This window comes from Ruditapes philippinarum, unplaced genomic scaffold, assembly GCF_026571515.1.
Source record: "Ruditapes philippinarum isolate M1 unplaced genomic scaffold, ASM2657151v2 ctg625_1_1_1_1, whole genome shotgun sequence".
In the NCBI taxonomy this organism is placed as follows: domain Eukaryota; kingdom Metazoa; phylum Mollusca; class Bivalvia; order Venerida; family Veneridae; genus Ruditapes; species Ruditapes philippinarum.
This window is the reverse complement of record NW_026853337.1, coordinates 137,347-152,500: the sequence shown is the minus strand read 5'-3', so window position 1 is coordinate 152,500 and position 15,154 is coordinate 137,347. Positions and strand designations below refer to the sequence as shown.

General features: G+C 32.4%; 1 protein-coding gene across 2 annotated transcripts; it reads left to right on the top strand.

The window, feature by feature from the left end:
* Positions 1-3,886: 3,886 nt before the first annotated feature.
* On the top strand, positions 3,887-11,824 carry LOC132736521 (cyclic AMP-responsive element-binding protein 3-like protein 3-A). Of its 2 annotated transcripts, XM_060723664.1 has the most exons (7): positions 3,887-4,029; positions 4,219-4,389; positions 5,027-5,501; positions 6,295-6,590; positions 7,198-7,325; positions 9,263-9,347; positions 9,937-11,824. In XM_060723664.1, exons 2-7 carry the CDS (start codon positions 4,297-4,299, stop codon positions 10,414-10,416), a joined length of 1,557 nt encoding a protein of 518 aa, XP_060579647.1. In that variant the 5' UTR covers positions 3,887-4,029; positions 4,219-4,296; the 3' UTR covers positions 10,417-11,824. The 2 variants fall into 2 exon arrangements, with proteins under 2 accessions (XP_060579647.1, XP_060579648.1); XM_060723665.1 differs by lacking the exons at positions 3,887-4,029; positions 4,219-4,389 and adding an exon at positions 4,580-4,760.
* Positions 11,825-15,154: the final 3,330 nt, after the last annotated feature.

Genomic DNA, 15,154 nt, shown 5'->3' with positions numbered 1-15,154 from the left:
CAAAAAAATTATTTGGCAAAATTACTAGTAAATGATAAAATGACATTATCTATTTTGGGAAGTATTTTAAAAATGAATTGTCGGCAGACCATAACAATATCCCAACAGAATATTTTTAAAGATTATTTTGCTAATTTAAGAAATGACATATCAATTTATAGCAGTATTGAGGCTGAAAACCTTTGAGAAGATTATTGTTTTGATTAGATAAATACCGAGTATGAGGAGTTAACTAGATAAACCAATTACTTGAAGTAAAGTTCAAAATGCCGTAAAAATGTTAAAACGTGGAAAAACACTAGGTATCGATTGTCTCATGAATGAATGAATACTTTATAGAAAGCATTGATATGTTAGATGTCCATATATAAGACGTATTTAATGCTAAGTCTTCTTTTCTAGAACAATGGACACATGGAATTATTCGTAAGAAGGGGCGTACTTATGACGTCAATAAGTAAAGTTAGTTGTTTGTCAAAATATTTACCGCTTACTTGTTAGAATTGAATCCTTTTGTGAAAGAAACAATATCATATCAGATGTACAGTTTGGTTTTCGTAAAGAGCGTTCTACTATATATGCAATTTTTGTGCTTATGGCATTAATTTAGAAATTTGTTAATGAAAATAAACGTTTATATTTTGTTTTGTCGATATGATGAAATGTTTTGACAATATAAACAGAAATGCTTTATGGTTGAAAATGTATAAATTACGAATAAAATGTAAATAAGTTGCTGCGGATTATAAGAGCCATGTATCCAAAAAGTTAAAATCTTGTGTCAAATCTTGTTCAAAATTATTCTGATTATTTTTGTTATGCTATAGGATTGCGACAAGGAGATGTAATTTCGCCAATTTCTCTCTTTGTAGAAGATTTATTAGAGTTATATTTGCAAACCGGTCAAGAATCAGGACCGTCATTTGATGATATTATCTTGATTTTATTGTTTCTTTGCTGACGATATGGCCATCCTAGACAAATCAAAATTGAAACTTTTGTTTTGCTCGGATTGAAATTGACAAGTCAAGTATCTGCCGAATTACTTATTTTGATAAGGTCTTAGCTCGTGATTGCAGCAGCGGTTTTCTACGATAAGAAAGAGAGAATTGACATCAGCAAACAGTCTAATGATTGATTGTATGTCCAAGACAATGTCATTGATATAGACAATAAACAGAAGAGTTCCAATATTGAGCCTTGAGGAATACCAGCGTTGATTTTAAGTAAATCTGAAGTAGATCCAGAAAATACAACTCGTTGTTGTCGATTAGATAAATAGTCTTTGAACCATTCAAGAAGTTTACCTGTTATACTTGTCAAAGACAATTTATGTATTAGACCTTTGTGCAAGACCCGATCAAAAGCTTTTGAAATATCACAAAATACCGCTTTAACTTCTTTGCCTTCACCAAGAGCTTGGCAGAAAGTATAATAAATTGAAGTGAGTTGATTTACAGTAGAATCTTTGGCAGCAAATCCTTTTTTACACACAGCACATACATGGGCTAATTTCCACTGTGAAGGATTTTTACCAGACTGTAAAAAGAATGAATAAATAGGCAACAAAGTGGTTCAGCAAGTTCTTGTGAGAGTTATTTTAGGATTTTATTCTTTATGGGGTCTGGGCCTACCGCTTTTCCTACGCAAAGTGATTTCAGTATTGATGAGACTTCTATAGCTAGTAGTGTTATATTTATGTTTTTAAGTGATTATGAACAGCTTCCGTTATTTCTGGAAGTTGTTTGTTGTTATCAGCAAGTTTGTTTGTTGTTATCAGCAAGTTCAGTGATTGAAAAAAATATTAAAGGCATTGGCTTTGTCTATGCTTATTGTGTTTTGTTTTGTTTTGTCGTTGTCAGTGATAGTTGGTATGTTGCCACTTTGTGTATTTGGTTTCATAAATTGTTTCAATATTTTCCTATAATCTGATGATGTCAGATTGTTTGATTTTAACCTTTCAGCAAGTTTGCATGTGTGACTGGTGCGTGCATTTCTAATAAGTTTTGTTGTTTTGTTTCTTTACTGCTTAAACATAACCCAATGATATGTATTATTTGACTTTTAAGCCTTATCGTATGCTTTTCTGCGCTTTAATTCTGATGTATTTTCTTATTTCATTGTGCATCCAGAAAGGATGTGTTTGTCTGATTGTTACTGTTTTGTTAGAATTTTTTCTTGATTAAGTTTTTGTAGTTTGGATGTAATATTAATTAAGTGCATATTGATTGATATAGTTATGTTTAAAAGTGTTCTAATCGGAGGTTAATATTTTTTATCAAAGATAATTATAATTACCCTTATCGGATTGCCATAATTATTATCCTTTTAAAAGTATTAAACTTATTTTAAGTAAACTTAAAGCAACAGAAAATAGGACAGTGGTATCGTAACTCCACAAAAACAGATTCAGGGGAGGAAAGGAGACCTAGATCTAGAATAGAACTTGATGATTATGTAAAATGTGTTGGTTCAGTTATCAGCTGAGAAAGGCCGTTCTCCATGCAAATGTTAGCAATCTTCTGTTTAGATGAGAGTTTCTGTGTATCAAGCTTAAAGTCACCTGTAACAATAATATCTATATTAGTATCTTTAGCCAATCCAATTGAGTTTTCTATATTTGTGACAATATTTAGAGAGGAGTTCGGTGGACGATAAAATGTACCAAGGAGAATATTTTTGTGCTTAAGTTTATTTCAATCCAAAAACATTCTGTGTCCCAAGAAGGACCAAAGAGCTCTGCTATATGACCCTCGTGAGACCTCTGGTGGAATACTCCTAGAGCTATCATCTGGGACCCATTCACTGAGGCAAATATCTGGAAACTGGAAATGGTGCAGCGCCGAGCGACAAGAATGATCTTCTCAGACTACAGAAGAACCAGCTGTGTGACGCCAATGCTGCAACACTTACAGTACGTGGCCTACCGCCCATGCCAAGGTGACCATGATGAACCGCATAGTAAACGGCCTAGTTGAAGTCCCAACATCCAACCTCACCCCAATCAACTTTGCTCGAGGACATGGACTTCACTACCTGGTACCATTTGCAAGAACCCAGTGCTACCAGCGATCCTCCTTCCCAGACACCGTCCGCCTCTGGAACAGTCTTCCCCAGACAGTTCAATAGGGAAGTATTACCACTCATTCTCCGATAGCCTGTCAAGTGTTTTTACCTTTTTACCAGCACTATACATAGAACCTTTTAAATCACTTTTGTACATACATAGACACTTCTCACATCGCGCTGCGCTAGGCCGAGTATATGCCGGAAGGTGTCTGTACCATATCGGAAGAAGAAGATTCTGTCTGTCTTTTTTGTGTGGTGATGAATAGTTTTCGAAATGTATATAGTTGAGGTTTTTAATCATGTTTCAGTAAACGGTAAAATGTCAATATTAGAGGATGTCTTTTTTGCTAAGAAAACTCTGGACATTGTAATCAGTGGTAAATAACAAATTTTGTTAAATTAATTATTAGCAATTTTAAGCGTCATGAAAATTTTATGAGTTTGTAATTATGGTAGATATCACCAGAAATTTGTAACTTAAGGAAAATTAAGTGTAAAAATTAACTGTCTCCCACTGTAACCTTGTATCCCTTGTCATGAGGGAGTGAAAAATAATTGTGGTTTTGTGTCATATATGAATTATGGTCGCAGACGCGGATGTTGTTGATTTAGGCCCTGGTTGGGATGAACATCACCACATAAGAAATTAAAGTAGTCGGAATGATCGGAAATAACGTTTCAAAATCTTTGTTGGTTTTATCACGACTGAATATTTACATTGCATAAACAAACAATTAAATCAAAATCGAACTGGACATTTTGAAAAGTAGACGACATGGATCTATGCAGACAGTCGTAGAAATATTATCCAAATCCAAAATTTCCAATTTTTCTATTTTTAGAAACAAACATTACAACTTCCGGAACACGTCAATCGCGTTTTGTCACAACTTGTACATGAAATAATGTTTAATTATAGAAATATTTAACTTCTGATAAAATATTTGTTTGTGCTTGAAGGTAAAAATCTTTATTTCTATTAGATTTGACTGAAACAATTTATAAATTAACGACAAATTACCGAAATTAATTATTTTTTTGTTACAGCGTGAACTTCCTGTTTTCGTTTTGTTTATAATGAGTCACATGACTACATTGAGAAATAATTCGTTTCATATTTATATATGATAAGTTACACTCTGTTTTCAGTGACGTGGATACTTCTATGTCAGCATTGCCATATCAGCTTTGTTCAAAGACCTTGACATAGATTTACAGTAATAGAAAATGGCAGGTCAATCAGCAATCTTGGATATGCTTTTTGACAAGTCTGAAGGAATATTGAAGGAGGAGGTACCTGAGATACAGACATTAGACTTTGTAAGTTTGTCTGGAATTGTCGTACATTTGCCAGGAAGTAGGACAGGATATAGATGTTTACATTTTGTGTCATGATTCATGTATATCACTATATGTCTCACATCTGTTGCATCATATGATCATTTGAAAATTAAGGACCAGCTGGCTCATTATGATTGGTTGTTATATTTACATATTATTGACCATTCTGAAACTAGGACTTGTATTTTAGCTAGGAACTTCCTACATGGAGGCATAAATAATCTAGATTTAGAAATTGTGTTTAATAAAATCAGTTGAAAAGAGTCATCATGGACTCGCTTAACATAATTACCTGGTTGAATGATAGTAACTATTCTGTACAGGATATAGATGAAGACTGGGATTTAACAGTAATTGATTTATGTAGTTACTCTTAAGATTTCATGCTTTGCATAATTGAAATAATATGTAAAAAATAACATTTCAAGATTGTTCTTATTAGCTTGTTTCAGGCTTCCTTTTAATTAGTTCACAAACTTAGTTATAAATACGAAATATAACTTTATATGAAATATAACAAGAATGTAAGAGATTCATGCAACATTTCACAGAACACTTTATGATATTAATTTTTTTATGAAGATTTATTGGTATTGAACTTTTTAATGTTTTACAGTCTAACCTTGGCTTGATGTCAGAAGACTTTGGCACTTTGTTTGGTGATTGCCTCCTCGCAGATATAGAAAAATCAACAGCCCCACAGACCCCATCAGCATTCACAGATCATGACTATGTCATGCAGCCAGCAAAGTCACCTGCAGGAAGTGACAGTGGAGTTTCAGTAGACTCGGGAGGAAATTCTCCTCGTAATTCAGAAAATGATATGTCTCAGTTTAGTAATGATGTAACAAGCATGTCGGGTTCACCCCATAGTGACTTTCAGTACAGTCCTCATCAAATGGTACCAAATGATGAACTAAGCCCAGTGTCAGTTGCAGATCAGTTGTCCTGTAGTCCAGGGCAAACAGAAATCGATAATATGGACCTTGAACATTTTGACTTTTCTGAATTGGACACTATTGATACTAGTGCATTGATCTCAGATAAATATGGAGGTGGCATCATGGATGAGGATGTTTCAATAGACTTAGGTATATTCAATTGTTTAACTGATTATTTGATTATTTCTAGTACAGCTGCAGAAAAACTTGTTTAAAAGACATCAAAAGATGAAAGTTATAATTTAAAAGTTGAAAATTTATATGAAGCTTTTTCTCGATACATTTTACAGATGAGGGAATTTTACGAAATTGGCTGTTGTTACAAACACCATGTCACTGCATATACATGTAATAGTGTATAGAAAAATTAAGTTTGTGAGGACTGGTGTAAAGAGAATGAAATTACACTTTGACTTGTACATGTATGTGTAAAAAGAGGCATTAAACAAGCTATCATTTGCTGTGCTTGGGGGTAGTAATGTAGCCAAAATATCAAAAAGCATTATACCAGCATTTAAGATATAGTTTCCATAACAAGTGTTGAACATTATTGGACAAATAGATATGAATTGTTCAAGCATCGAAATCATGTTTTCAATGTCACTCCTATGCTAGCTTGCTTTGCAATTATAAATAATTGGTAAAAAATTGTATTTTATTTATTAATATTTTCAAATATCTTTTACATACATGTAATCATTACATAAATTGATAATGTCATTAAACCCAGTTTACCTGGAGAATTGTATAGAAACTTTCTATAGAGAAAGTGCACTTTACTGTCTTTTGGATGAAATTGTTGGAATTTTTCTTATTCACCATGAACAGGAAGTTTTGACAAGTTTTATTTTACCACATGGTTTGGTAATATCTAGTTTTCCATTATCATTAATGGCTTATGTGTTGATAATTTTAATTATTTCTTTTGTTCATCTCATTTTAGGCTCTCACACTGATCTTATGACCTTTGACACCACCACAAACACTGCAGTTAATTATGATGGAAGTGAAACAAAGACAATCAAAATCATTAAAGTGTCAGCAACCACAGAGTCATTACCTTTTACAATGAAGGATGTATCTACAGGGACAAAACTTGGAAACTTTCCAGAGCTCAGACTTACAGAGGAGGAGAAAGACCTTCTGTCAAAAGAGGGTGTAAATATACCCACAGATATGCCACTTACCAAAGAGGAAGAAAGAGCTCTTAAAGCAGTTAGAAGGAAGATTAGAAATAAGGTAAATTAAGTGACTGTGATGCATGGTGATATAGTGTAAGGTGGTTTAATTGATAAAATGGAACTGTATTTTACAAGGTCTGACCTTTTCTGTGAAATAGTTGGCATTTGTTTGATTGAAATATTGTCAAAACTAGCACTTAGCCCAGCAAAAACAGTTCATTAATCTTGAAAGTAACAACCTATTGGATTGGAATTTTATTTGAAATTAAGATAATATTCTGTAAATCTATTTATTAATAATTATTATCCATGAAAAACTTTTTTAACGGAAAAAGTCATAAATGCCATATTTCACTAAAACTGGATTATTTACATGTTAAGTGATAGTCTATTGAATCTCTTTAAACATTAAGCTGTTAGAAAATATGAAAATATTACAATCTTGTATCTACTTAAATTGTGATTATTTTGATGTATTTAAAAAAAAAAAGATGCACAGGTTGCTGTAAAGTATATTTAAGTATTGAAAATGTGTTTTTTATGAAATTTCGTTTTTATCTTAATAATTCTTTCCATTTCGACATATTATTGTATTAAGTAATATGAGTGACCCTTTATAACTTTGAACAGTTTAAAAAATGGAGAATTAATTTACTATTTAACAGGTATCAGCGAAGGAAAGTCGAAAACGTAAGATGGACTATGTTGATGGATTAGAGAAAAGAGTGAAGAAATGTACTCAGGAAAATCACACATTACATAAGAAAGTTGATCAACTTGAAAAACAAAATGTGTAAGTTAAATGTTGATATTGCTATATACTATAAAAGTGAGATTAAAAAATTTTTTATAGATAGGATTGCTGTTTTAAATAAGTATGAAAGAAATTTGGACACAATGTAAAATACGAAATATATTTTCAATTAAATGCAGGAAATTACAATGTACACAGTCAGTCATTAAGTGAATCTTACTTGTGTTACATATAAAAATTTTTAAAAATGTCCTTTATTATTCGTAGTCCTTGACTTTAATTTTTGTTTTTAATTGTGTTCTACATACATGTACATGTATAACTTTGTTAGTCCCCTACCGGTTTACCGGAGGGGACTTTAGGTTTACCCTCCGTCCGTCTGTCCGTCCGTCTGTCTGTCAGTCCGTCCGTCCACAAAACTGGATCCCGCGATAACTTGAAAAGTACTGAAAATATTTTTATGAAACTTGGTATATGGATAGATGGCAGTATGGAGATTATGCACGTCTTTTTCTTTTCTTCCTATGTTGAAAATTCTGGTTGCTATGGCAACAAATAGGCTGAAAATATGGCAAATTTTACACATAAACTGGATCCAGTGATAACGCAAAAAGTACTGGAAATATTTTTATGAAACTTGACATATGGGTAGATGGCAGTCTTGGGATTATGCACGTCTTTTTCTTTTCTTCCTATGTTGAAAATTCTGGTTGCTATGGCAACAAATAGGCTGAAAATATGGCAAATTTTACACATAAACTGGATCCAGTGATAACGCAAAAAGTACTGGAAATATTTTTATGAAACTTGACATATGGGTAGATGGCAGTCTTGGGATTATGCACGTCTTTTTCTTTTCTTCCTATGTTGAGAATTCTGGTTGCTATGGCAACACATAGACTGAAAATATGGCAAATTTTACACATAAACTGAATCCAGTGATAACTCAAAAAGTACTGGAAATATTTTTATGAAACTTGACATATGGGTAGATAGCAGTCTTGAGATTATGCATGTCTTATCTGTTCTTCCTATTTTGAAAAATATCAGTTGCCTTGGCAACAAATAGGCTTAAAACATGGCAAATATAACAATATTTGTGATTAGTCAAAAAGAGCTGAAATTTTTTATGAAATTGCATCTTTAATTCAAGATATATCTCCTCTTTAAGAATTTTGCTTTTAAAATGTTATATTTTGGTAACAGGGATGTTTCAAATATTATCTTTAGAGTGTCCTTCAGTCCGTCTGTCTGTCTGTTCATAAAAACTGTTTCCTGTGATCACTTTTAAAGAACTTTTCCAACAAGTTAACTTAAAATAGAGAAAAATTGAAACATTAGTGAATGGCCAATGGCCCTTCAGAGTGTTGATGGGGTTCTAACCGGTAGGGGACTTATGGATTGCTTGCAATACTATGATAATTGCTTGTTAGTAAAGGTATTCTGTCCATGTACAGCATTGTATATGTAATAAAATTCTGTCAACTATAGTATTAAGGTTAACCTTAATATCATCCTAAAAAAAATTAAGATCATCTTTTAAAAAAAAAAAATTAGTTTGCCACATCCTTCTGCTACCTCTTGCTTGATTGGTTGGATTTTAGGTTCTTAAATTCATTTATTTTTCAAGACATAAATTGTACTGAACTTAGCTTTGAAACATATTATTAATATTTGATTTATCATTGAAAAATCAAGAGCAACACATGTATATAATACTGTAACTTATTTTTAATTATCTACATATTAAATATGTAGAAAAGTGACTCTTTTTTTAAATATCTATTTTAAGCATAATATTTATTTGTAAAGCTGCAAGTTTTAAACATGTCCGGTCCGTATTTGTTGTTTATATAACAAGATATGTGAGAAAATCTGCTGGATTTCCAAAACATATGATGACAATATGTAAATAAAGTATAACTATAAGAGAAGTTATAGATATCAGAATCATTTGTTTTGTATGATTATTTCAGAACATTGTTAAACCAGTTAAAGAAACTACAGACAATATTGAGTCTGAAATCAACAAGAACAGCCCAGGCATCTACATGTGTTATGGTACGATTTTATTGTTACTATGTAACCTGTGATATCACTGCTGTATTTAAAATGATACAGAAACAAAAACTGTGGCATATAGTACACTACATTGCCCATTGTGAATTAACTGTGAATTTTTGCTATTAAATGATTTTGTGATTTATACCACTCTATTATCAGTCAGTATAAGTAAATTTTCATAAATATGCATTAAATTAAAAAGAAAAGAAGAAATTTTCTCGATTTCCTAAAGTCTTGAATACATCTTTTTAAAGATCAAATATAGATATACATGTAATGTAAATCGTATGATTGGTAAAACTTTATGGGCGACATGTGTTGTAAGTCTCGATCAATAATGGTTTACGTTAATATGTCCATTAGCAAAATATGTTGCATTTAATGACGTAGAATCTTTTGGAAATGGTGTATTGATTGAAATGAAACTAAACAAAAGCTTTTATTTCTTATTAGATCATTTAATTCATTCTATTTATGTTCTTGCATTGTACCATATGCAAAGTCTTTGTTATATTAATGTATGTTATTTTTGATGAAATATTATGATTTTCAAACCTCTGACATTCTGTTTTCTTCTTATTTCCAGGTTCTTCTTTTATCATTCGCATTTTTGATAGTTCCAAACTTTAACCCATTCCGAGACAGTGACTCAATGGAGGACCTTAAGGCTGTAAAGATGCCTGGAAACTCCAGGAATCTGCTTCACAAATCAGGGGATGACCTCCTACCTGGAGATGATAACCCATATGGTATCACTGTAAAACCAGCTGAATTCTGGGAACAACCACCAAAAACCCCTGTCCTGCCAGAATTTGGTAAAGCTGTTATTCAGGATTTAGAAATTGATGGAGACGATGAGATAGAAAAAGAGACATTAAATACTAACAATCAAGAGAATGTTGTATATGTGCAAATAGAGAAATCTGTTGGTGGGGTAGATATGGAATCAAATGTTACATATGTTTCAAGTGAGGCAGAATATAACAAAGATACAATGTCGGAATCAAATGAAAGTCCAGTGGAAGCAAACACAAATAAAGGAACAAAACGGAAGCATGACCTTTAGCCAGGGTTTTAATTGTTGTTAAAAGACACAAATGTTTTTGAGATTTTTGTATTTGTTATGATATTTGTACAAATGTGATATTGTCTAGTGTTTGTGTTGATTGAAATGATGACATTTCTAACAAGTTACAAACTCTGGTTAACACATAAGCAGCAAATAAGGAAGTGATAGGCACTGTGGCTAGCAAGTCAGACCTTTACCATAGCACATAAATTATCAAATTAGCCTCACAACCTGCAGCGACCAATATGTTATCAACAAGTTGTATACTTAAATACTGTACTGTGTCAATCAAACTGGCCTCATCTAAATGCATGCAATGTAGATGTGTGCAAGGTTTCTATCTTTTCCAGGTATGTTGGTACAAAATATCAGAAACTTAATTTAAAGAATGCATAATATAAAGTTACATACTTAACATTTTCGTTTGTAACATGTGTGGCAAAAATTCATTCAATGTATACATGATATGCTTTATTTCATGTTAAGTTTAACAGTTGAAGGAATTTCTGTGCAAGATAAATAGTGTAATTCTAGATAGTGATAGTGAAAAGTGTGATATAACCAGTAATGAATGGGAGCGTGTTACTTTGATGACATAAATGCATCACATGTACTTGATGCTTGTTTAATTTCTATTGTATAATTAATGAATCTTTTAGCATGAAATAAAAGCAAACTACAGATCTTCTTGTACATGTAAAGGGCATGAAAGAATTGTTAAAAAGCTTGAATGTATCGAGTAATTGGTCCCTTACATTCAACTCCAGTTATTGATCTTATAAAAAAATACGAGAGTCTAGCAACATATCATGTTTCATCTTATTTTACTTACTAAATGAGATCAGTAATACAAAGTTAGAAGGACTATCATCGTTAAACTTAGTGTATGAGAACTAACCTGTATATTAATTATATGAAGTGAGAAATGAAAGATTTCAAATCTTAAAATTTAGACAAAATCATGAACAAATTATGATTGCCAAACTAGTCTTAAATTTTATATCATATTTCTTATTGTAGGAGTATGTATATCAGTTAATGGCATGCATCAGTGTTACATTAATAAATACTTGTATATATATCATTTCATCAAACAGAAAATCATTATTATTTGTCTGCTGACAATTTTTCTAATTCATATCATAAGGTTTTCATTCATCTCTCCTGACTAACAAGACTTTCATTTATTATGTGCTAAACATTTTTAAAATTGTTATATTTGATGTAATTATATTGATACAGTATCTGTAATTAAAACACTTTTTGAATTATTTTGGTAGAAATTGCACATTGTAACACTCGATGTTTTACAGCATTGTGTAGCAGTTTTAACCTCACAATTGTTATTGTTGTTTACTTACTTATCTTCATTTAAGAAGAATAAATTTTGTAAAGTAAAGAAAAATTGCTTTCTTTTTTTCTTCTTCAATAAACCCAGAGAGTTGTGATAGACCAGTCATCTACATATTCACATAAACATCATCAGGTTATGTAAGATGTCTTTTAGATTCAAGGATGCCAAATTCCTTTAAGAATAAAGCTGGAGATTTCTTATTACATTTACTTGAAGGATATTCACATGTTAGTGTATCTCCACATTTATTTTTATGAAAATATAGAAAATGTTGGGTTTTTTTTTTTTAATATAAAGAATGCTGTTAAGTGAACAAGTAAAGTGAGATACATGCAGTAAAAAGGCCTTAGCAATTCCAACATTTATCTTAAATCAGTCAGCATATTCTGACACAGCCATTACTATGTTACTAAGGTATAAATGTTGCAAGACCAAAATAATTATGTTGTAAATTCAGTCATTATTTGCAAAGAACACAAAACATTTTTTTTCTGAAGTTTGACCTTATAAACTTATGTGTTTGCATACAACTACAATAGAAGAAGCTGACCATAGAAGAACATCTTTGTAAAATTAATTTGAAATGATGCACAAACTTTTTCACCCAAGTCATACTGATAAAACAGACCTCATATTTAGTAGCAAATGAAATTATCATATCCAATGAATGAGCTTCATGGTCAGCCTGTTTGTTATAAAACTTTCTAAGCTTCATCTTCAAAACAATTCACCAGAATTAGATGACACATTTTGCCCATTATCATTAGCAAACAAAGCTGGTACAATTCAAATGCTGTGGCCCCTTTACTGTGATATCAATCAATTGGTATACATTTATTCCTGTCAGCGCTCAGTTACCATGGCTGCTTTTCAGAAATGGACGATAGTTCTAAAGATAAAATGTTTCAAAGCCAAGTTGTGCTATTAACTTTATGCAGATTTTTCTGGAATTACTTGAACCCAAGCTATGGCCCTTTGTAATGTTAAAGCATTACACATATACATGTACATAGTATATTTAATTAGGTCTACTTCTTTTTAAGAGTAGTTGATCTTTCATCATCATCACCATTATCATATCTCGCAATATTCAAAACTGGCTCATTTTATTTCAAAGAATTATCCACCTTCAAGCCATGAATTTAGGGTAAATATTGTTATTTCAAATTAAATGTCTTTCTTTATTTCTTAAGATAACAAGATATGTTTGTAAAACATGTATGCCCCCTATCAGCAGCCAATTAGTCATGTGATAAGGTTATTATGCATGACTTCTGACCCAGTGATCAAACAATTAATAAGGGTTATCAAGTATCTACTGGTCATGACCTTGACCTTTGACCCCTTGACCCAAAACTCAATAGGGGTCATCTGCTGGTCACGACCAATCATCATACAAAGTTTGAAGTTCCTAGGCCTAAGCGTTTTTAGTTAATTGACCGTTTTTACCTACAAGGTCAATGTTACCTTGACCTTTGACCCCTTGACCCCAAAATCAATAGGGGTCATCTACTGATCATGACCAATCACCATACCAAGTTTGAAGTTCCTAGGCCTTAAGGTTCTTTAGTTATTGATCGGAAACCGTTTTTGCTTACAAGGTCAATGTTACCTTGACCTTTGACCCCTTGACCCCAAAATCAATAGGGGTCATCTACTGGTCATGACCAATCACCATACCAAGTTTGAAGTTTCTAGGCCTAAGGATTCTTTAGTTATCACTCGGAAACCGTTTTTACCCAAGAGGTCAATGTGACCTTGACCTTTGACCCCTTGACCCCAAAATCTATAGGTGTCATCTACTGATCATGACCAATCACCATACCAAGTTTGAAGTTCCTAGGCCTTAAGGTTCTTTAGTTATTGATCGGAAACCGTTTTTGCTTACAAGGTCAATGTGACCTTGACCTTTGACCCCTTGACCCCAAAATCAATAGGGGTCATCTACTGGTCATGACCAATCACCATACCAAGTTTGAAGTTCCTAGGCCTAAGGGTTCTTTAGTTATCACTCGGAAACCATTTGGTCTACGGACCGACGGACCGACAAGTGCAAAGCAATATACCCCCTTTTCTTCGAAATGGGGGCATAATTACTATTTATTACCAACTTAAATCCACATCATCAACATTAATTTCATTTTTTGTTACAATTGTTTAAATTTTCTTTTTGTAACATCTGTTTAATTTCTTTTTATATTTTATTGTTTTAAATACTCTAAAGTTTTTTTTCTAGTTTTTAGTCATCATTCATTGAGGGATTGAAACACAAATGGCATCCTCGGTGAACCAGACTATTTACCATTTACCAATATCAGTATTACCGGTAAATGTAGTATATACAGAATGTTTACTGTGGGTTCCGGCTATGCACAAATGAGCCGCGTCACGACAAAACCAACATAATGGGTTTGCGACCAGCATGGATCCAGACCAGCCTGCGCATCCGCGCAGTCTGATCAGGATTCATGCTGTTCGCTTACAAACCCTATTACAAGTAGAGAAACTGATAGCGAACAGCATGGATCCTGATCAGACTGCGCGGATGCGCAGGCTGGTCTGAATCCATGCTGGTCGCAAACCCATTATGTTGGTTTTGTCGTGATGCGGCTCAAATGTACACTTTATTAGCCCTAACAAATCATACAAGCGTGCATGTATAAATATTTTATAATGTGAGTCAATATTGACCCTATCATGTTGAAATTTTCAATAAATACAGTTGACAGACATGGTATGATATTCCATCTATTCAATTGTATAACAAACACAAATTTAACACACATTCCCATCATTCTGTGATCTCTATTTTAAAGCAGCACGCCTCCAGATTCATGCTAAATTTCATGAATTTTTTAAAATTGTATTAAAAAGTAAACAACAAAAATAATTTTCACATTGCAAACCACACTAACAACCCATGTAAATTACAAAAAAAGAGGTCAAAATATACAAAATTGCCCTCACTGCGTTACTAACGCTGTAGAAATATGGTGAAAATACTGCAAAATCCGTCATGAATGGCATTTAATTTGAAAATTATTACTTTAATTTTGAATCTATTTACTTTTCTTAAAGTCTCAGAAAGTGTGATTTTCTTGAAATATTTTTTTATCGTCTGGAGGCATGCAGCTTTAAAGTAATATATGCCTACCTTTACTAAAAATATACAACGATAAATCAAACTGCAATGTTGATATCAAAAACAAGGTAGGCATACATTGATTTAATTTTGGGTAGTTTTAAGAAAATCTTGGCTTATTACTGGGCTATAGTCTGTTGCACTCCACGGAGAAGTTCAGGAAGACTGTTGTCACTGTTCTCAAGCAGTAATCTCACCGCCGATGATAGCCAATATTATGAACTTCAAACTTTGGTTTT